The sequence below is a fragment of the Plectropomus leopardus genome, chromosome 4, assembly GCF_008729295.1.
Source record: "Plectropomus leopardus isolate mb chromosome 4, YSFRI_Pleo_2.0, whole genome shotgun sequence".
Taxonomy (NCBI): Eukaryota; Metazoa; Chordata; class Actinopteri; order Perciformes; family Serranidae; genus Plectropomus; species Plectropomus leopardus.
This window is the reverse complement of record NC_056466.1, coordinates 22,335,987-22,357,587: the sequence shown is the minus strand read 5'-3', so window position 1 is coordinate 22,357,587 and position 21,601 is coordinate 22,335,987. Positions and strand designations below refer to the sequence as shown.

Genomic DNA, 21,601 nt, shown 5'->3' with positions numbered 1-21,601 from the left:
AAAAACACCAGAATTTGGCATGTCAAAAAAATGACCGAAAAAGCAAGGCTATAGTATGGCAAAAATGGTAAAATTGTCAAAATTTGACATGTCCCAAAAGCAGCTGGAAACACCTCAAAACAGCATAAAATAACCTGCTGACACACGCCATAGCATTTAAAAGTGCAAATATAGTCAAAAACACCATAATTTGGCATGTCGATAAAATGACCATGACAGCAAGGCTATAGTATGGCAAAAATGTCAAAATTTGACATGTCCCAAAAACAATTGAAACCACCTCAAAACAGCATATAAATAGCGTGCTTGGACACACCATCGCATTTACATGTGCAAATATGGTCAAAAACACCATAATTTGGCATGTCGAACAGTTAACTACGATAGCAAGGCTATACTATGACGAAAATGTTAAAATTTGACATATCCCAAAAACAGCTGAAAACACCTCAAAACAGCATAAAATAGCGTGCTGAGACACGCCATAGCATATAAAAGTGCAAATATGGTCAAAAACACCATAATTTGGCATGTCGAAAAAATGACCACGCCAGCAAGGCTATAGTATGTCAAAAATGTCAAGATTTGACATGTCCCAAAAACAGCCGAAAATACCTCAAAACAGCATAAAATAGCGTACCAAGACACGCCATAGCATAGAATGTTGCAAAACGGCTATAGTATGGCAAAAATGTCAAAAGATGACATGTTCCAAAAAACAGCTGCTTTAATAGCATCCTGATCCATGCCATGTCACAGAATTTTATAGATAGTCAAAAACACCATAATAAGGCATCCTCACAAAATAACCGAAAAAGGAGTACTAGTATGGCAGACATCAAAATATGACATTTCCATATATTATTGCTTGTAGAGACACTTCATAGTATAACACATTGAAAAAAAAGGCCCAAAACATCATTCCATAGCATGTTGAAAAAATGGCTGAAAACAACATTGTTCCCAAAGTATGACAGTCATAGTATAGCATGTCGTCCAATTATGACCAAAAAGTCATACTATGGTATGTTCTTTTAAAAAGCACAAAAAAGTCATCCTATGGTTTGTGGTCCAAAATTGTACCAAAAGTCAGACTATATAGTATGTGGTCTTAAATAGCATAATGTTAACCAAAATAACATTTGAAACAAAATCTTAATATGGCTTGTCATCCAAAAATGCACACATTTTAGTATGTCATTGAAACTGGCAGAAAAGTAGTCATATTATACTGTCTTTGAAAAGTTACATAAAAAGGTCAAAGTATAGTATGATGTCCTAAATGGCACTAAAAAGTCAAGTATAGTAGGTTGTCAAAAACAGCACATAAAGTCGTAGTATTGTGTCTACCACAAAAGCATAAAAAAGTCAGTGTAGTGTGTCCTGCAAAGTAGTATAAAAAAGGTCAAATTAAAGAACGTTGATCAAAATTGCATGAAAGAGTCATAACATACCAGGTCGTCCAAAAACGTGTAGTCATATGACACAAATTGTACATTAATGTAATCCAAAAAAGTAAGCAAAGTCACAGGATGTGTTGTTCAAAATAGCATAAATAATCATAGTATAAAGTATTTTCCAAAACAGCATCATAGCCATAGTAGAATATACAGTATGTCATCCAAAATACCATAAAAGTCTCGTTAAAGTTATTAACACACACACACACACAAAAACACAAAATAGCCTAAAAAAAATCTCAGTATAGGATGTTGTCCAAAACAGTATAAACAAGTCATAGTATACTATGTCGTCTCAACCAGCTTAAAAAAAAAGTAGTATAATAATGACATAATGTCATAAATGTCACAGTATCGTATGTCAGAAAAGAACGTCACCAAAATGTTTTCGTATATAAAATCATTAAAAATCATAGTATATTATGTTATAAAAAATGTCATAAAAAATCATAGTACAGTACAGGAGTGTCCAAACTCTACTAAATGGGGGGCAGATTATATGATAATATAATAATATATGATACCTTGGGGTCAACTGCTTCTTGCATCATATAGGTCATTTTTAAAAAAAAATTTACAAATAAGACAATTGCAACTGTTTCATCTTTCAGTGAAAATGTATTCAAGTTTCCACTCCTTCCAAAAGCAGCGTACCTCAATGCCATCTTTACATATCTTTGCTGTGGCCATGTCTGGTACATAGCAGGAAATGTGTGTTGACCGATCGGTTTGCTTGTTTACTTGTCTGTATGAAAACACAGTAGTTCCTACCAAATGCACGTCAAGGGAAAACATGCAAAGTGATCTTGCTTAATTATCCAATATTGAGTGGCACGCCACATACAGTATATCATGAAATTCAAGCCGAGGGCCCTTTAAAATTGGTCCCCAGGCTTGATTTTGGACAAAGCTTACTTAAACCTTTTCCTGTGTTTACTTTTTTTATTCCACACGTTTACTCACAAACACACCCTGCTCTCAAACATAGTGTTCTGTACAGCTTCACTCATCTCATGTTGCACATCAGAAACATAATGATTAGACCTAGAAAGTGCAAAGCGTTAGCGTTTCAAAACTGTTCAAAACTTCATCACAAAATAAGCCTTTATGATATCATGAAGCTCATAAGTTTATCCAATACAAAGTCCCAACTGGTTTGAATTCAAAATCAGCGTGCTGTCATGAATCCTTTCACACAGAGAAATGAAAATAAACTCATCTCTGCTCAGTTGTGTGTCGGTGTCTGTAATGAAATTAAACAAAATCGGTAAAATCGTCCACTGTGGAAACAAGTCTCTTTCTCTGCCCGGTGGTCTCTGGGTTTGGTGGAGTACTCTGCTGAAAAGATTTGCTCTGCTGAGCGTGGCCCTGGGTTAGAGATATCCCGGGAGTGGAACGGGACTGCATTTCCTCTTGGGCCTGAGACAGAGCACAGATATGGCAATGAAATAAAAGTACCATGAGGAAAAGCAATGACCTTGATGAAAGAGCACCTCCTCTTTGTTTGTGTGTTTTCTTACCCTTGTCCTGATCCTCTTTATGTGTCTCAATCTGGCAAGCCACTTAGAGGCGTAGGCATCAGAAGGGTTGGCTCTGTACTGATGCACCAGCGAGGCCATCTGCAGAGAGACGAAGACGAGTGAACGTGCGTGTAGGTGTGACTACGTGTGAGAGGGGGAGATAAGGGGAAAGACTTACGTTTGCATGCAGAGCCATCTGTCTAACTAACAGTGGAAGGTTTCGATCTGAAACGATTTTGGCCACTGTTGTATCGACTAATCCCTCCAAGTCTGAAAGAGAGAGCGAGAGAAGGAATTAAAGAAAATCGATATCACGAAGTGGTAAAGAACGAGAGCTGAAAAAAAATGCAATGATTGTCTTACCTTTGCGGCACTGAAGCGTGACCAGGTTACATTCATAATCCAGTGGTTTAATAATGACTTCTACAAAGTTAAACTGACCCTAATGGGAGGAGAAAAAAATAAATAAACTGATTGGAGTGCAAGCACAAAATATATGCTGCAGATTTTCAGACATGCGTGCCTACGTCCTTGTACCTTAATGGTGCCCAGTTTGTATTCCTCTCCAGAGTCATTGTACACCACCATGACGAAATCGTTGCCAATGTGACGCTTCTTGTTGCAACAGCCCTTGTCGCTCTCCTTGTTTGGCATCAGTGTGGCTATGTGGAAAATAGCTGCAAAGACAAGATTTCATTAATAACTAGAAAGGCGCTCAAAGAGTGCAGATCTCCACCAGGGTCAACAGTCCAGTCCGGGAGTTTTCAAAGCGTGGGAGAACGTAAGACGGGCTGCCCCCCACCCCAACTTTTATTGTTGTTGCTGTACTATATGTTCCACCCATTATAAATGTTGTTTACCTCTTTATTTGTTTATTTTTTAGATATTTTCAACATCTATATCCTTTTTTAAACATCTATAAATGTCTTTTGATAAAACATTTTCAACATCTTTATCTCTATTTTTCAACATCTTTTTAAAGCATCATTTTCAAAGATATTAAGGACTTTCAAATCTTTATTACACTCACACCAACTTTAGCAAACATTAGTCTTCCATAGTCGTACAACTAAATTGAAAACATACTTAACAATAGGCCTATTAAAATAACCTGGATTCAACTAATTTATGCATTGTACTTGTGCAAAATTCTCTGTCAAATAATTTTTCAACACAACAGTCAGTCGAACACTTTTTCTACAGTGCACCTTGCACACAGCGCTGCGTCACTGTCAACATTGTGCGTAAATACCATCGCTGCACACCATGCAAAACGCTGCTTTTCATATCACTGTCTCAGTATTGCGTCTACACTTTTATTTTTTACGACATGCAAACCTTCAAGTGCATCCACATATTTCCAAAATGATTTGAATTATGTGAAAATATTGTTGTGCCTAGCTGAAACCTCATCATCTCAGCTTGGTATTTATTAAAAATTATTATATTGTGTATCCACCCCCTGACTTGGATTCACTCCAAAATTGAATGCATCCTTCCATGGCCCATGCTACATCCTTCCAAGGATTTCATGAAAATCGGACCTAATATTTTTCTGTAATTCTGAAAAACAACCAACATGGAAAATACTGAATAAAACCCCCCTTGGCTAAGGTAACAAGCAGACTAGCTGTGGAAAACTATGACTAAATTACCATAAATATGACGTCTGTCCCTGTCACACACACACACACACATGCTCACCCTGCATGATGTCGTCATGCCAGCAGTAAGTGAACTCTCCATCATCTCCATACTGGTCGAGCCCTCCGAGGAAAATCTGGTCGGGGTCACAGTCTTTCAGATGGATTAATTTGCCCAGGCCTGTTAAGAAGGCAGCGTAGCGGTTCGAACCGTATTCGTTTGACAGGATGGCGACCTCATTGTTAACCTGAAGAGAGTGGAGGAGGATGATGGTGTGGAGTCAGAGAATACAAGATTTATCTGCCAGTAATATTCAACTAAAACAGTAAATGAATCTTCTCGTCTTCTCACCTGACCAGCTCCCACAAACACCACTCCGATCTTATGGGTGTCATAAGGGGGCATCTGGTCCAGGACCTTCAGAGCGCGGTCAATCACCTACCACAGAGAATAAACATTGCAAAAAACGATGTGTAAAAACACACTTAGAGCAGATTCCACGTCTGTCAAAAAGATTATCTAACCTGAGTTTTGGGCAGCAGCAGCGGCTTGTTGGCTTCATTCCCGAAGAAAGGAGAGTGGTACAGCTGGAGGAAAACAAAGCTAGAGGAGACAAAGATGAGTTGACTGAGAGAAGAGTAAGTGCTTGGCAAAAACACAAGAATGTAAAAAAAGGCATATAACAGATATGTGTTTCATAGGCATTGTATTCATAAATATCTCCATGGTATTATCATAAAGAAATGTATTCATTTATGAGCAATTCTACAGCTATGTATAGACTAGGCTTGGGTAGTATCTATTTTTAATTCCTGGATATCTTCCTGGAATTTCACTGGGGTCTGTAGTATATGATGAGATCAGTGTGTGGCACAAATGTATCTGTATCGCTCAACCTTTCCTGTTTCTGTTTCATAATAAAAGCCCTCTGACAATATTTCTGTCATCAAAATCCCTTCAGTTGTTGAAACAAGGCTTTTGCTGTGAATCATTTGAAGGGCCAGCGCACAGCTTCACAAGTGAGTGGAGGATGTGCTTTGAATTGTGTAAATGTGGTAGTTACAACAGTAGGCAGCTCTACAAAAACACTGCAACAACAAACACTGCCAAAGCTCACGCATGCAGTGTGGCCTGGGCATAACCTCGAGTGCACATGATGTGCACTTGATGTGCACTGCATGCAAAACATCCTCAATGCCGCCCTCTGTGGTATGAAGTTAATAAAAAGATGAGGGTCGGTATTTTTGACTGAATTTTGAATTAACTCTGTCAGGATTTCTAAATACCTCGGTATATCTTAATACCGTGATACCACCCGTACCTAGTATGGACTGTTTTTTATTCCTGGTTTTAGGAAGCAGTTTATAATCTCTTTTCATTTTCTAGTGTTGTAAAAGATTCAAAACTTACAATTCTGATTTTTCATCATCTCAGATAACCTCTCATTTTAAAATGGGGTTGTAAAACATGATTATGACTTTATTTTTCACTGGCAGGCTGCCATCTCAGATCAGAGCAAAGATTAGCTCTCTCACTTGGGTTGATAAATTGTGTCACTTATTTGGTAGAAAGAGGCAACAGAGGCTGCAGTAGATTTTTGTGTAAGTGTAAGAGTACCTGGGGCTCAGTCCAGAAATCTTCTCTGAGTTGCTGGGTCCGGGTCGACTGTGGTACGAGTCTCTCTCTGTCCTCCTCTCCCTCCTGGAGGAGGGGGCTGATACTGAGATGGTGTGACCCCGGGGTCGGTGGCCTCCACTGGGGGAGATGGGTCCTGATTGCGCTGCTGCTGCTGCTGGAAACTCCAACCTCATCCTTGCTCCTCCACTTTGAGATGACACTACACCTGGGCCTTCAGTCCCTTGACTCTGAGCTACCAGTCCATTAACATCTCCTCCTGTGTTTCCCTCCGCCTTTTCTTTCTCAGGATGAGGCTGCTGTGGCTGAGGCTGTGGCTGTGGCTTGCCATCTGAAGCAGGCGCCCGGGGCCAAGAAGTGTCTCCTGGTGCAGTCTCAGACTCCATAGTGGCCTTGGAGAAGGCTTCGGGTAACGTTTGGAGCTCTGGAGAAGAGCTGGACTTGTTAAGTCCGTGACCCTGGGACTGAGTGTGGGTCTGGAAGGGAAGTTCTGGTCCCTGGCTGCCTGGGGTGGACGGTCCCGGAGTGGGCTGATCAATGGGAATGGCTCCCTCACTGACTTCCTCCAGCGTTGACTTTTCCTCATCTTGACTAGAGGTTGAGGAGGACTGGAGGACAAAGATTAGAGGAGCTGATTTTTAAAACAGCAGAGGGAAGACCTCAAAAGGATCTCACCTGTGGGTGTAGCATGATTTAGTAGATAAGCTTATTGCTAAAACAAGTAAAAAAATGTTTTAAAAAAGTGCACAAACTACCTACCCTGCTGAGTGTTCCAGGCGGCGGAGTCTTTGTGAACTTGTCTGCAGACATGAAGATGGGATCAGAGGTCATTGGCTCAAACTCTTCGCTCTCTAGCCAATCAGATGGCATGTGTGCTGTGGTGACCCCTGACCCCTCCTCAAGCACCACCACGGAGTCTACAGCAGGACACAGCAACAACCATGTGGGTCATAGGTGGATACACACTCACAACTGTTGTAACCCCCCTCACAAACAAAGATGTATGTACACACACACACAGTGTTGTCCACCATTAGTCACGCAATCAGAGACACAAAGCCATACGCAGGTGTAAGACTCCCACAACAAACATCGATTTCATCACAGCTGTCAGTTGTAATCTTGACACCTCACACACATTCTCGCTAAATATCTAAATTCTTATTGAGTACATGAGTTAAATTAATCGTGGTAGTATGAAACAGAATCAGATGTATTCACATTGATCAAACACACTCAAAGGCAGTCAGGCAAACACACACATATCCACATAAACAGACATTCAGATCATGACCTACCCAGTAAATCCAACCTACAAACACTGACATCAGAAACAAAGACGGATCAATGCAGCAGAAAGCATCTATCCATCATTGGTTCATCTACTTGATTTTTCCATGCAGCTGTTTGGACAGTTTATTGGTTATCTCAGCCCAAAGCGCACTGCAGCTACTGCAACAGCAGCCCAGACCAGGCCCTACAGAAAACACTCTCCCTACACTGAAAGGAGAAGAAGAAGCCAACGTAAATCAGGTCACTTTGATAGTTGAGTGTTAGCCCTAAAAACTGCAGCTCTTAAACTGTCTTCATCACCCTACTGGTCTACCAGTGAGGTAAAAAGAGCGAATCAGTCGGATGAGGTCTGGGCTTTCCTGTTGACAACATCAGAGGGTCAAACGTTTAAAAAGTTAACCTGGGAGTATATTTCAGTGACAGGAAATTAGAGAAAATGACAAGGAGGGAAAGTAAATCACGGAAGGAGTCCAAAAATAAATCATCATCCATCTTTAAGTGTCATTGGACTAACTGATCCAAGTGCAGGCAGGTTTTCAGCATCGCTTGTCAAAGCCCCTCCCTCCCCGTGTTAATAGAAGACTGATGATGGATAAAGTGGAAATGCTGAATTCCCTCACTTGCACAATTTCTGAGTATAAAACTGGAGGTCTTTCAAGTTATCTGTGACAGGTGTGCAGGAGAGAGCTGCAAGGTGGACAAAAAAAATCCTACACATCATATCACTCTTACAATTACAATTACAGATCAACATTTTGGGGAATACACATTTTTTACTTTCTTGCTGAGAGAGATGAGATCAATACCACTCTTAAGTCTGTCCATTAAATATGAAGCTGGAGACATTTAGCTTAGCACAGGGAAGCACAGCACCCCAGCTAAGAAAAAGTCCGGCACTTGACCCACCATAAAACGCAACACGTTGTTTTTACACTTTAGTTTTTTATGGATTAAAAAAACATAGTTATAATGTGATAATTCGTGAGTTTAAGAGGTGCTGGTTTGATTTAACCTTTGGACAAAGGAAGACTGGCTGTTCCCCACTGTTTCTAATCTTTATGCTAAACTAAGCTAACTTGCTAGCTCCACCTTCATATTGAACAGACAGATATGAGAGGAATATCTATTTTCTTATGTAACTGTTGTCAAAAAAGCAACTGAGTGTATTGCTCAAAATGTCAAGCTATTCCTTTAAAACATTTTATTCTGAAAAACAATACTGCTGTTTTTTGGATCACAGCAAGTAAGAGATAATGTATGGCTTTCTCTTCCAACGTCTTTCCAGTAGAGGGGATACAAAGAAAGACGTGATGATCAAATGTTAATTCCAGCTATTGCTGGTAGACTGCTGTATTGTGCAAGTGAGAAGAAATACACTACACCAGGAGTTTTCTGGAGAGGGGAGGTGTGGGGGCACACATGTTGTGGACGGTACCTGCCCAGGAAATGCTCCTGTGCAACCTGCCAGGGGCTGGAGGGCCTGGGGGGACAGAGCCCAAACCCAGAGACCAGAGAGAGCCGCCTACTGCAGGTGGAAGGCCAGAGGACAGGTTGGTGGCAAATGATGCCACATAAGACACCGCAGCCAATCGCAAACCAGCATAGTGGGTGAGGATGAAAAAAACATGAAAACAAATCAGAACAAGATGGAAAAAATCTCAAAAGGCAGTGAGAAAAGAAGAAATGAAAGAAAGAGTGATGAAAAAAGATGAGTTGATGAAGGAAATAAAGAGAAAAGGCGGAGATGAATAACTGGAGGCGGGCGAGCCCCAGATAAAGAATGTGACCATAGGCACAGGACACCGTGAACCACTGGAAAGGAGGCTTCTGCAAGAAGACATGTGACTGGTAAACAAAAAGCAGTGATCTTTGACGATCAATGACCTGAGGAAATCTAAGCAGGTCGATGGATCACTGTCTGCATCAAATACAGTACCCACAGGAAATTTGGCACTTAGCTGCATAACATTGCCTTTTTTAGTCCATACTGATTTTCTGTTCTTTTTTATTTTAGGATTATTTTTGGGGCTTTTCAGTGCCTTTTTTTTCAATAGGACAGTTGAAGTGTTAAAGGGGGGAGAGAGAGAGGGGATGACATGCAGCAAAGGGCCAAGGCCGAAATCAAACCCGAGGCCACTGTCGCAAAGACACAGCATACATGTGGCGCCCGCTCTATCCACTGAGGCGCCAGGCGCCACCTGATTTTCTGCTCTGAAGCTTAATAATCTGGCTGTACTGTTGTGTTTATTTTACTGACAGCACAATGACATTTTTTGAGATCATAAGATTTTGGGACTATTAACCTGAACGGATCAACACAACAACCAACACACACCAACAAGATGAAAACGTAACACTAAGTGATGTTTCTTGCTTTCTCTCCTCAGACGGTCTAATACTCACCAGTGTTGGAGCGCTGGATCAGGTTTGCTTTCCCTCCAACGCTGCTGTGTGTTTGGGTGAGCGGCTCTGAGATGGGAGCTGGTGCGGGAGCAGCTGTGCTGGCGGGAGCGCTGGCTGTCTGCGTAGGAGGCTCCTTCACTCCTTCCATGGCCATCAGGACAGTGGAGAGCTCCTGCAGCGGCATGTTGCCGAGCTCCGAGGAGAAGGGACTGGGTGGGTTCTCCAGACACATCAGCCAGCTCGTGTTACCTGTGACAGAGAGATCATACACATCATAGACATAGACATATGCATCAAACCACTGATCTGCTGAAAAAAAAAAGGATTTTATTATACTGCACTACAAACAGAACTTGTTTGTACTACAAACAGAACTTGTTTGTAGTGCAGTATAATGTGCTGAAAGTGCTGAAAATTGACTGAGGCATGTCAGAGATCTTCAGATAATTCTTCCACTCACATTTTCATCAAAACAGTATGAAAATCACCTTGCAAAAACATGAGATGTACCCGAGATAGACAATATACCACAGTGAACATTTAAGTTGCCTTTTTAAGATTTTTGTCGAAAACCTTTGTCTTTATCTTCATGTGGTACTTCGGCTGCATGCAGGGATTAATCATAGGATGCTCTTGAATTAAAAAAATAAATAAATAAAAAAAATTTAAAAAAAATAATAACCTTGTGCAGGTTTGGAGTTCCAGCAAGTTATTTTTTACACTATCCAGCAACAAAGCCAAGGACAGCCTGAAAGGTTTGAAAATCAATATAAAAGCTTATGCTGCGCTTTAGAAAACTGTCTTGTAATTTGCTGTCAATCTGTAGTTGAAGATATACTTTTCAGTATTTTTCTACAAAACAATACAAAGACTTGTACAAAAGTAATCTCTCTCAAGCATCACTTATGACCCACTTAAATTGTGTGATGGTGTATTTATCTGCAGAGACTCTACCCTTTGCTTTTATTTGTCAGATTTTCTTCGTATTTTGCTGTGTTCAGTACATTTATGGACTGTAGCCTTTGGGCAGTGATGTGTGGACCTCAGCCAACAACTGCCTGTGTTAATTCTATTTAGGGCAATAATAATAAATCAAATAAAACCACACAGCTAAACCTATGCTTGTCAGATGTTCATTTATTTGCTGTTGTTAAGTGCAGTTTGCATACCAGACGGTCTTCGTATGAAGATCTCTGCCCAGCCCTGTGTGAGCATGGGGACAAACTCAACCAGGCTGGGGTTGTCTTTGAGAGTCGAGGGAGCAGACGGTGTCGCAGAAGCGGAGGAGGGAGGACCCAGACCATCCAGGGTGGAGGTAGAGGGGGGAGAAAGCGGAGCAGCTAACTCGCCCTCAGAGGGGGACACCAGAGGACTGAGACTCTGAGCAGGACCGGCACGTAGAGCGTGACCCCCTTGAATGAGAGATGAAGGTCATCATCATCACTATTTGTCAGCTCTTCTCCACACAATGCTTACCTTGTATGCAGTTTGAAACAGCAAGCTCACCTTATACGCTATTTATATTATTATTTTTATTTTATCAAAAAGAGGGCTTCATATAAACATCCAACACAGCATAAAGACACACAATGTACTGTTCACACTAAGGTAGACTGACAAAGCCAAAAAGACCGACAGCATTAAAATGCACACAGGCAGCAAGATCTCATGATTCCTAATGTCAGCAAACCAAGTAAATATAGGCATTAATACTTGGAAAATCACAGCTAAGAATTTTGTATCCCTCTTTCCTTTGAATGTTCTCTGACCCCATGTGAAATAATGATAAATAATGCTTCTGATCTTCAGGTACATGATGTGTATCAGTAGTAGACAGAAGAAGTGGTGGTTGCAGTCTGAAAGTGATAAGAGGCAAGCACAGATAAAAGCATGGCTGAAAATCTGTGGAGGATAAAAGCTACCCGATTATTTCTCATTTCAAGACAGCAGTATTGCAACATATTTTCCCAGCTCTTCAAATTTCAAAAATGGATTTTGTGAAAAAGCACTATGTGTAGGCTGGTAGATTTTGACTGCAATTATTATGCATGGATGTTTGTGTAGTTTCAGGTATTTTAAAACAGTCCCATAAAAATTAGAAAATTCTCTTCAACAAGTTTTTGTCTAAAATTATGAGAGAGAAGGTGGTGTATCATGGGATGCTTTAAGTCCTGAGGCCAAGTGTTAGCTGCCAAGCAGCTGAATATTTATTACCTGACATGGAGCGGACCCGTATGCGTGTGGCTCTGTTGTGCTGCTGGCTTGACTGTGACTCCAGTTTAGCTGGAGCTTCTTTGGTGATCCGGGTGTGGAGAGACGGATCTGACCTGCAGGGCCAGGTAAGAGAAATGAATATCAAGTAGCTAACAAGACTATGAGCCTACAGCAGTGCTTGCAGCGCTGTACATGGTGGTACATGGAAACAGTTACAATTAGGGTTGCCACACATTTTCATGGAAAAAATTTACATGATTCCATGTTTTGTCTGACTTTTTTCCACAACTTTACAAGGACCCATAACAAAAAATGAAAAACAAAAAAATCTGGCCCCACTTGCCCAGTGTTTTTCAGACATTTAAGCTAGTGGGAACACATGAGGGGAGAGATGGAAAGTGGGGAGAAAATGAAACAGATGTGATTGAAAACAACACGTCGCACATCTAAGCATTTTAGAGCTACATTATGTCGACAGCTACAGAAAATAATTTTGCTAATAATTACTGGGAAGGTTATCCATGGAAGTTTACTGAAACAGCTTAACTACACACAACAAAATTCAATAACTTTTTCAAAACGTTCAATGGTTTTGATAAATCTGGCCTGGAAAGTGTAATTGTGAAATTACAAGACTTTTCAAGGTTTTCCATGATCGTTGTAACCCTGTACAATGCAGATGTAATGTTTACCAAGTTCATCATGCATGTGAGCATGCTAATGTATTTTAATTAGAATTAACACAAAGTACAGCTGATGAAGCTGGGAATACACGTTTTTGCAGGCATTAGATTATAAACCAAAGTGCTGGACAAATTGAAATGTTGACCTGATGATGGCAATGGATGACAAATCAAGAAATGAGCAAAGTCATTAGAATTTATCCTCTGGGAAACATGAATGTCAGACATTTCACCACAGACTGCCCTTATCATCCCTTGAGCCACAAGTTGTGTTTCTAAAAAACCAACAACAAAAAAACCCAACTTTTTTTGTAATTTTCTGCATGTGTGAGCGTGCTTCACCTCGTCATTTCCCCTCCTCCTCCGAGTCGCTCAGCCATGTCCAGGCCTAGCAGCGCTTGCGTTCTGACCCCTCCGCTGGTTGTTATGGTCACCAGCTTGTTGCCCACCAGCCAGGTCATACTGCGACCCCCTGCCAAAAGGAACTCTGCAATGGGAGACCTAAAAGGACAAAATGTATGACTGCTAAAGCCTTTCACAATACTTTTTTGACATATGAACACCATTGTGAAGTGCCCAACACAATACAAACATACTGATAAAAAATAAGTCCTTCAAACCTCTTGGGCAGCGCTGAGAAGTTAGAAAAAACATATCGTGCCATCATGTCCAGACAGGTCTCTGTGAGCTCCAGGTGGACAGTCTTCAACCCTTCATCTGCCTGAGTCACCGCATTCTCATCGGCGGAGCCCAGACTGCAGGTGGTGGTGGAAGTGTGCATCCTACAGAAGGAAACGGAGAAAAGGTTAAACAACAGTAAGAAGGGCAGAGGATGAAGAGGGAGGCACGCACGGCTGCAGATATATTTTACCATGTAATCAGTGCACACAGAGACATGCAAGGTCTGATATACAGACACAGAGGGAAATGTCACAAAATCACACAAACACACCAACGTTTTTGTCTATATCACATGCAAATTTACATTTTCTCAAGCACACAAACACAGACACACACTGGGACATGGTATAAGCGACCTTATAACCTGTGATAACACACAGGTTATTCCCTAAATTTAAATAAGCTCCATATAGGAGGCAGAAGAGATCTTGATGTAACATGTTTTGTAGCTAAGAAAGCCACAGGAGCGCAAGAAACCAATGGGTAGAAGCTGAGTGTGAGTTAACATTTTTAACTGCACACTTATGTCTGAGGTGAAGCCAAATGTCTTTATTAGTATTTATTGTAGAGCGAGAAGCACCTCTTTGTATCCACAACAACCATTACCGTGTGCTCTACAAGCAAATGAGGTTAAAAGCACCTTTACAGATGTTAAAATCAGTCTCAATCAGGGCTCGAGAGATACTTCAGTCACAGTGAAGGCCTCGCTGGCTCGCTGCTAAGGAGCAAACACATTCAAATGAGCAATCTAAAACAACACTCTGGAGATGACTGAGCTCAATGTAATGTCTCTGTGCATCACTGTGGGGAGCATACAAGGCAGGGAGACTGTGTTTTCATGCCACACAGAATCAAATATTGACACAAATTAGGCAGCAAACAACTGTGTTAGAATATAGAAAAAGAACGATGCAAGAGAATCATCTGTCCTTGGTGGATCTAATGACGTGTTTTGGCTTTATTTGTTTCTGCCCTAAAACTATCTCCAGTTTACATAAGACACATTAATGACAATGTTTGAAAGTAGTTGTATGTGCTTACTGTAAGTAAATGAGTAAATATGAGGGATAAAAGGATAGCTTTTTATAATACAGCTTAATTCTATCAAACAGAAAGAAATTGCTCACTTAGACCAAGTCCCAGCGTATGAATAAACAACTATTCCACACATTTGTACTTACCATTCTTCTACTGACAATGATTCATTTTTCACTTCAATGTCTCATGGTCACGCACTCCGAACAACATGACCATGAAATGCTCACGACTGAATCAACGTGCTGTGCTTTGCTTTTTTATTGTTGGTACAGTGCAGCTGTCGGTATGGATGTGAATTAGAGCCTAGCTGAACACATTTTAGCTAAACAGGATAAATAAATTGTGTTTAAGGTCATTTCTCAGTATCACGTAAGGTAATACTTATTAAAAACCTTACAGGGACACTTTATCCCAGTATTAAAAATACAGATTTTTTTCCTCTTAAATCTAGTGCTTTTTATCAATCCAGATTGTTTTGATGTGAGCTGTCGAGTGCTGAGAATGGAAGTCGTAGAGATGTTGGCCTTCTCTCTAATGTAATAGAACTAGATGGCATTCGGCCTATGGTGCTCAAAGTGCCAAAAAAATACAACTGAAAAACGCAGCAATGTCTCTTTCCAGAAATCATTACCCGGTTACTCAAAATAATCCACAGAACTTTTTGTGAGCTCCTGATGCTCAACCTCCAAATACTCCCCAACCAGCGCAGCATGTGGAGGTGGGTGTCTCAAACAAGGCTTTATTTACATAAAGTTAAGTTTTCTGAAACAACGCACTTTACTGTTTAGAGGAGGAGGAGACTAGGAATACAAGCCTAATTAGCTTGAAGTTCTTCCATTTACCACTGACGTCACCGCTTCGCAGTGGTACAGCAGGTTTTGAAGTTAACGCTGAAAAATTGAAAAAGTTCTCTTTTAACAGTTAAACCTTAATCAGTTATTAGCATAGCCTATTTTAGACTGGTTATGTGCAGCAGTCTATTGGTTTCATTTGCTACTCTCTTTGGGTTAATATGCAGAAACATAGTGCCCACTGCCGACTCTTTGGTCCCCATTGTTAAGTTAGCCTTGGCCACTCTGCAGTGTGCACCAACCAGGTCTGGTGGGAGCTAGCTGACTGTGCCGGTCATTCAACGCTTACTGCTTGTAATGTCTTCCCAACCGAACAGAATTGCTTTGGAAACATTATGCCCATCCTGCTGTCTGTTAGCTGTTAGCTGTGTAAGAGCAGCTAGTGGCGCTAAATAAGTTAACAATGCTAAAGGGGTTTTGTGGCTCAAAATGAAGCCAATTAATTACTGGGGGACCTTGGGGAAGAACAGAAGGTGGGCGACATGTTTCAGCAGCAAAACCGTCCCACTATCAGGACAGCAGAGATGGTAGCTGAGAGTCAGTAGCTGAAAGTCAGCTAGCAAAGCGAATGGGTGACGTCGCTAGGTGACTTTCACCCGGCGCAGCTAGTGCGCAGTGCAGAGTGACCAAGGGGAATGTTAACCACCCAGTGAAGACAAGATGATGGGTGTTATGTCTCTGCATGTTATCATGGCTGGTCAACTGTCTGTCAGCAAAGCCAATGAAAAAAAAAAGTCAGGGCATTTACATCACAAAACAATCAAATTTCACCATATATAAATGGATAGCACTTGGTAGCACTTTGAAATGCGGTGCTAAAGCTCACACTGAATTAATGGAGCGCCAGACTTAAAGGAAAGGCTTCTTGTATTTCACTTCAGTTTCCTTGTTTTTGTTTTAAACATTAACTGATGGGTTACCAGTTAATGAATGTCAGGCCATAAAGCAGAATTAAACTGACATCCACATCTGGAACTTTTTTCTTTTTGCCAAAGTACACTCGCCAACTTCATCACCGAGCAGAAGGAAGACTGATAAGTAGCATTTCAAGTAAGAGGAAAAATATGTATTTTTGATTTTGGAGTGAACGCTTCGTAAAAGTCTAAAAAAAATGGTCATGTTGTCTGAAATGAAACAAGTGTCCCCCAGAAGAAAGGCTTTAATCTCACTTGTCACTCAGGTGATACCATTCAAGAGACACAAACTTTGTGAGAGAAGAGTAGGTTTGCAGCCATTTAGCAGTTGAAGCAGGTTAAACAGATCCACACTGCAGTTGTTAAGTGAGATAAATTTCAATGATGCACCCTGAGATTAAATACACAGTACTTTCAAACATTAACATACTGGGCTTTTGCTGCCATCTGTTGGGCAGGAGGAGTAAGACATTGTCAATATAGTGGTGCTGCAGCCTCGACTGACAACTGCAATGTCAGATCACACAGTTACTTGAGCAATTCAGCCAAGCAGAGGTAAAGCATAAAGGTATGAGGATAAGTCAGGCAGATACTGTTTGAGTGTATGTGTGTGTGGTGATACGAATGACTTGTAATCGAACATTTGTAAAGTTCACATCAGCCCAGCTAGTCCTAAAATCCCACACTATGAGATTGCCATGGTCATAGCAGCACAGTGTATGTTTGTCAGTGGAGCAAAACAAAAACAAATGTATCTCAAGCAAGCTAACAAAGCAGTTGTGTTGCTGTTGTCCCTGTCACTGGCTGAGGAAGCAGATGCGCCCTGCCACCAGTAAAAGGGAGGCAGAGAAGTTTGTTGCAGTTGTTTACTTTGGATACACATGCTTTGCACCAGTCCCTCCTGCCATTCATTTGATGTTAGGCAAATCAAAACCAGTCAGCAAAATACCCAGCAAAACAAAAAAAAAAACAAAAAAGTCAAAGACAAATGAATATTGAATAAAAATAAAGGCAAAATCTGTGTTAGAGCAAAAACAAAAAAACATCAAGTGTTTGCCGATGCATTCTGCAAACACCGCATGCAAAAGCAAATAATGAAAACAAAACCGAAAACTGCATGTGTATGATTGCAGCCCAAAACAAACCAAAAAGGTCAACACACAAACCTTCCTCCAGCATGCACCATCCGCTCCAGGTGTCCCTGACAACAAACCACCCAACGCCCGCCCAACGGACCCGCATGACAATGACCCTACACCCCTATCAACCATCCCCTGGAGGAAGTAACAAGTGTTTTGGTTGTTGTTGGTTTTTTTTGTTTGGTTACCCAGAAGGCTCTTCTCTAACCTGCGGACCGCGTGTTCGGAGACACTGATGCTGCGGGAGCGGAAAGCATCCATGGCTGACAGGTCCCTCAGCTCTTTAACTGGAGAGCTGCTGCTATTGGCTACAGCTGCTGCCGCCTTCGCCACTTTTGCTGCCCGCAGACTGGGCGGTGATGAGTACCCATGGCGAACGGCGAGGGGAACGGGCCCGGGTTGGCGATATGGTGGCAGTGGACAGTAAGCGGGGTGGGTCATCGTGAGGGTGGCGGTGGTTTGGTAGTGTAGGGGAGGAGCGTGGTGCATGGATGTATACCAGGAGACAGCAGGAATCGTCACCCGAGCACCAGAGCAAAGGGCACACGCCACGCAGAGAGAGGAGGAGGGGGGGACAGAGGGCAGGGCAACAAAGGTCAAGGGCAGAGGTCACAGGAGAAGGGAGGGGCCAGGAGCAATGTAGGAAGGATCCAGGATGACACGACCACCCCCCAAAACCACAACCACAATGCAGCACCAAATTGCAGGAGGCAGGGAAGGGGGGGTCGAATGAAGAATTGAAAGAAAAACAAAACAAGGTGAAAATTAACAGCAGTGAACACTATGAATCAGATTACAAGAGAGCGGACTAAGAAAAAGAGGATCAAAAAAAGGATAAACATCAACTAAAAGAAAAAACAGAAAAGCTACTGCAGAGGGTAAAACAGCTTCTGCTTCTCAGAAAAGAAAACACACACAGAAAGTATTCAGGAAAGCAACAAAATAAACAGTATTTCACACAGCAGGTACATAGTGAAGCCAAGGACTAGTACAGGAGAAGTAAAGTAGTAGGGATGGACTCAGCACAGGCCTAACATAATGGAATTTAAACAGGAGAAAAACATCACATCCAACTGAAAATGAAATGCTGGGTTAAACCTGAGGGTTGGAGCACAGCACGTCTCGACTAAATACTCGACTTTTATGATTGTAGTTATTTGCATCTTAATATATTAAAAGTTAAAAATTCAACCTCAAAGTTTTCTATAACCTGATCCTATAAAGGATTTGTGTATTAATGAAAAGAGGAAAGATATTAAAGGTCCAGTGTGTAGGATTTAGGGAAATATATTGTCAGAAATATAATATAATATAATATTATATAATAAAAGTATGCTTTCTTTAGTGCATAAGTAGTTGATAGTAGTTTGTAGTAGTTTGTTTCTCCTTCGTGACAAACAGTGAAGCAGTGTCAGAAAAACAGCAACAAGCAGGTAATTTGGCTCCCATTAAAAACCTCCAAAAACATCTGGATCTTAAGTTTTCAGAGATAAAAGGTGAGCACACATGAGCAGGTCCACAGCTAAAAGGCCTATCTCCGACATGCTTAACAGCATCTTCAACACTGATTTGTAAGGTAAAACTGCTTTATTCAGTGTTTTTAGAGCTTTAACCCCCTTGTCTGTTTGCTTTGGGGAGGAAGAAATCTCTGTTGATAATTTGGCTCCTGGTAAAAAAAAAACCTCCTAAAGAATTACCACTGGAGGAATTCTAACCGGGAGAGGTTTCAGTTGGTTGAAATCTGCAAACCTCACTGCAAGATGCCACTCAATCCCCGTAAATCTTACACACTGCTCCTTTAAATTATTCACATTACATCTGACATGCAGCTCTCCAACCCCAAAGTAGCAATGGACAGCATAAGGATAGATAACTGGATGAATAATAACACAATATGAAACACTGAAAGTGGTTTTATATGGAAGATCAGTAGCAACTGGTGTTAGCAGAGGTACTATGTATCACTATGAAAAGCTTTAATGGTAAGTGTACTCGATCGCAATGACAGCAAGGGTGTAGGAGAATTGGTTTTTGGAACTAAACCACTATAGATAGGGCTGTACCTAGTGTCTTTTTGTTTTTAATTTCATTGAAGTTTTCAAATGAAGCTTAAATCGCTGTAGACATAAGAAAAAAAGCATCTTCAATTTCAATAAAGTGATTCAGCGGATTATCAGATTTCTTATTAAAATCAACTTTCTTTGATAAATTTAGCTCACCAGTTTCATCAACAGATATAAATGTAGGCAGCAGGCTAATCCAATTAGGGCATAGTATGATGATGAAATAATATTAGCACCCTTGAGCTTCCAACAACATCACGTTGTGACAGAAAAGGCAATAAATCAGAACACTACAAATTAAATAATCTTTCTACAGGGCCTTGTTGGTATGAAGGGGAAAACATCTTGATGGAGCCCAGAGGAAATCCAAGGCAGATACATAATATGATTTTTTTTTTTACTTGAGTAATTTCCTGTGATAGTGTTAGAGAACAAATAGACCGTTTTTTGAGCTGTGAGCTGGAGAGCAAACAATTTTTTGACCATAGTGAAAATGTTTCAAGAGGCAAATGATTAAGGCCGTATATCTAATTTTATAAAAACGTGCTGTGGATTTGGGAAACTATTACATGTATCTTTTTCAATCAATTTTGACTTTTGGACTTTACAGCACACTGTAGTTCTTGAAAATGTTTGGTTCACAAAAGTCGGAAACAGGCCTAAGCAGCGACCAGTGGAATCTATTTAAGTCATGTAGCCTAATCTTTATCTGCAACTTTTACTGCAGAAATACGAGGTTCAAACAGAATGAATAGACGTGCAAAAAGAACTGCTCAGGATTAAAAATGTGGATTAAGATTTTGAATGTCATCCATATGAATGAAGCCTGGAATTATTCAGTACAGCCCTAGCTACAGGTGAGGGGGACCCAAACAAGATTGAGAGGATTTGGGGAAAAAGACGTTGACAAAGCGGTTGCTTCTATTATTCCCTATAAAGTTACCAACGGAGGAGGAGAAGGGATTAAATAAAAAAGCTACAATAGCTTGCTGGCAAAAGAGCCGAAAAATAAATAAATAAATGGGAAAGCAGTGTGATAGATTATTTAGGGAACGCTCCATCCAGAGAGTGTAATGGGGTCTCAATCAATACTGGTTACTGTTTATAGTTATTTGGGGTCTTTTAAATGTTCACTATGATGCACTGTGGAAATATTGTTTTAACAAGGAGACTATAATGTTGTTTATGTTGTATTTTTTTGTATGTTGCAAATGTTGAATAGCTGTCTGTTTCCACTTAAAAAAGAAACAGAAAAAGATGCGCATCCATACAAGGGTCTTACGAGTGTCTATCTATCCCCTTTTCAGTTGGCACAAAACTGTGCACCACAGCAAACAGCTGTTTCAGAGTAGGGCAAGCACAGGCCAGTTAGTCTGCTGAGTCTAAACTGGTTAAACTGGTTAATAGTCTGTCCCTACTTCTCTCCGTTATCACCTGTGTTACTTTGGATGTTTTTATCATACATTGTTAGGGCAATAAAGACAAAAACAACTGACAAACATTCACACCATGTACAGATGAGAATGACGCCTTGCTGAGAAAGGCTTCCTTACACCTCTGTGTGAAAAACAAAGTGTGTATTTCTCTTTGTGTAAATGTCTTTCTGTGTTCACAGACAGTCAGATGGTGAGATGTAACAGCAGGAGAAAGAAAACACATTGTTCTTCCCCCATACTATTGCTCTGTATGTACTTTTATATGCTACAGGGGGTGGACATTGTGACACAAACATCTGGACAATATAATACAATCCACAACAACACACACATAAAGACTTCAGATTCAATTATTACCACAAGGAAAAATCAAACTCTAACTGTGTACTACAATAAAAATACTATCACCTGTGGGGCTATGCCTTAATGCTGATATACACTGTGGTTTTGGGCTGTCTCAGATGAAAGATGACCAACGTGAAAGAAACGTGGTGAAATTTACGTCACACAGTTTTAGAGGTTCAAGGATGGCTGTTGTCACTGTCTTGCTATCAAAGACAGCCTGGGATAACTAAAGTACAATTTATCATAATGCGCAATTATTTTCCATGTGCAATTGGTGTATAT

The 21,601-nt window shown here is 40.7% G+C and overlaps 1 protein-coding gene across 3 annotated transcripts in view; it reads right to left on the bottom strand.

The window, feature by feature from the left end:
• Nucleotides 1-2,382: 2,382 nt before the first annotated feature.
• Nucleotides 2,383-21,601, bottom strand: part of tsc2 (TSC complex subunit 2) — a 34,536-nt gene continuing 15,317 nt past the window's right edge. For 2 of the 3 annotated variants that reach the window (XM_042484662.1, XM_042484663.1), the window contains 16 exons: nt 17,684-17,824; nt 13,473-13,634; nt 13,195-13,353; nt 12,170-12,282; nt 11,125-11,367; nt 9,956-10,204; nt 7,019-7,176; nt 6,242-6,867; nt 5,149-5,227; nt 4,976-5,062; nt 4,685-4,871; nt 3,518-3,657; nt 3,344-3,422; nt 3,159-3,250; nt 2,981-3,079; nt 2,383-2,879 (listed from right to left, as the gene is read on the bottom strand). In XM_042484662.1, coding sequence (XP_042340596.1) covers nt 2,715-2,879; nt 2,981-3,079; nt 3,159-3,250; nt 3,344-3,422; nt 3,518-3,657; nt 4,685-4,871; nt 4,976-5,062; nt 5,149-5,227; nt 6,242-6,867; nt 7,019-7,176; nt 9,956-10,204; nt 11,125-11,367; nt 12,170-12,282; nt 13,195-13,353; nt 13,473-13,634; nt 17,684-17,824 — 2,779 coding nt within the window. In that variant the 3' untranslated portion in view covers nt 2,383-2,714. The remainder of the gene's footprint in view (nt 2,880-2,980; nt 3,080-3,158; nt 3,251-3,343; nt 3,423-3,517; nt 3,658-4,684; nt 4,872-4,975; nt 5,063-5,148; nt 5,228-6,241; nt 6,868-7,018; nt 7,177-9,955; nt 10,205-11,124; nt 11,368-12,169; nt 12,283-13,194; nt 13,354-13,472; nt 13,635-17,683; nt 17,825-21,601) is intronic. The other variant, XM_042484664.1, reaches the window with a different exon arrangement.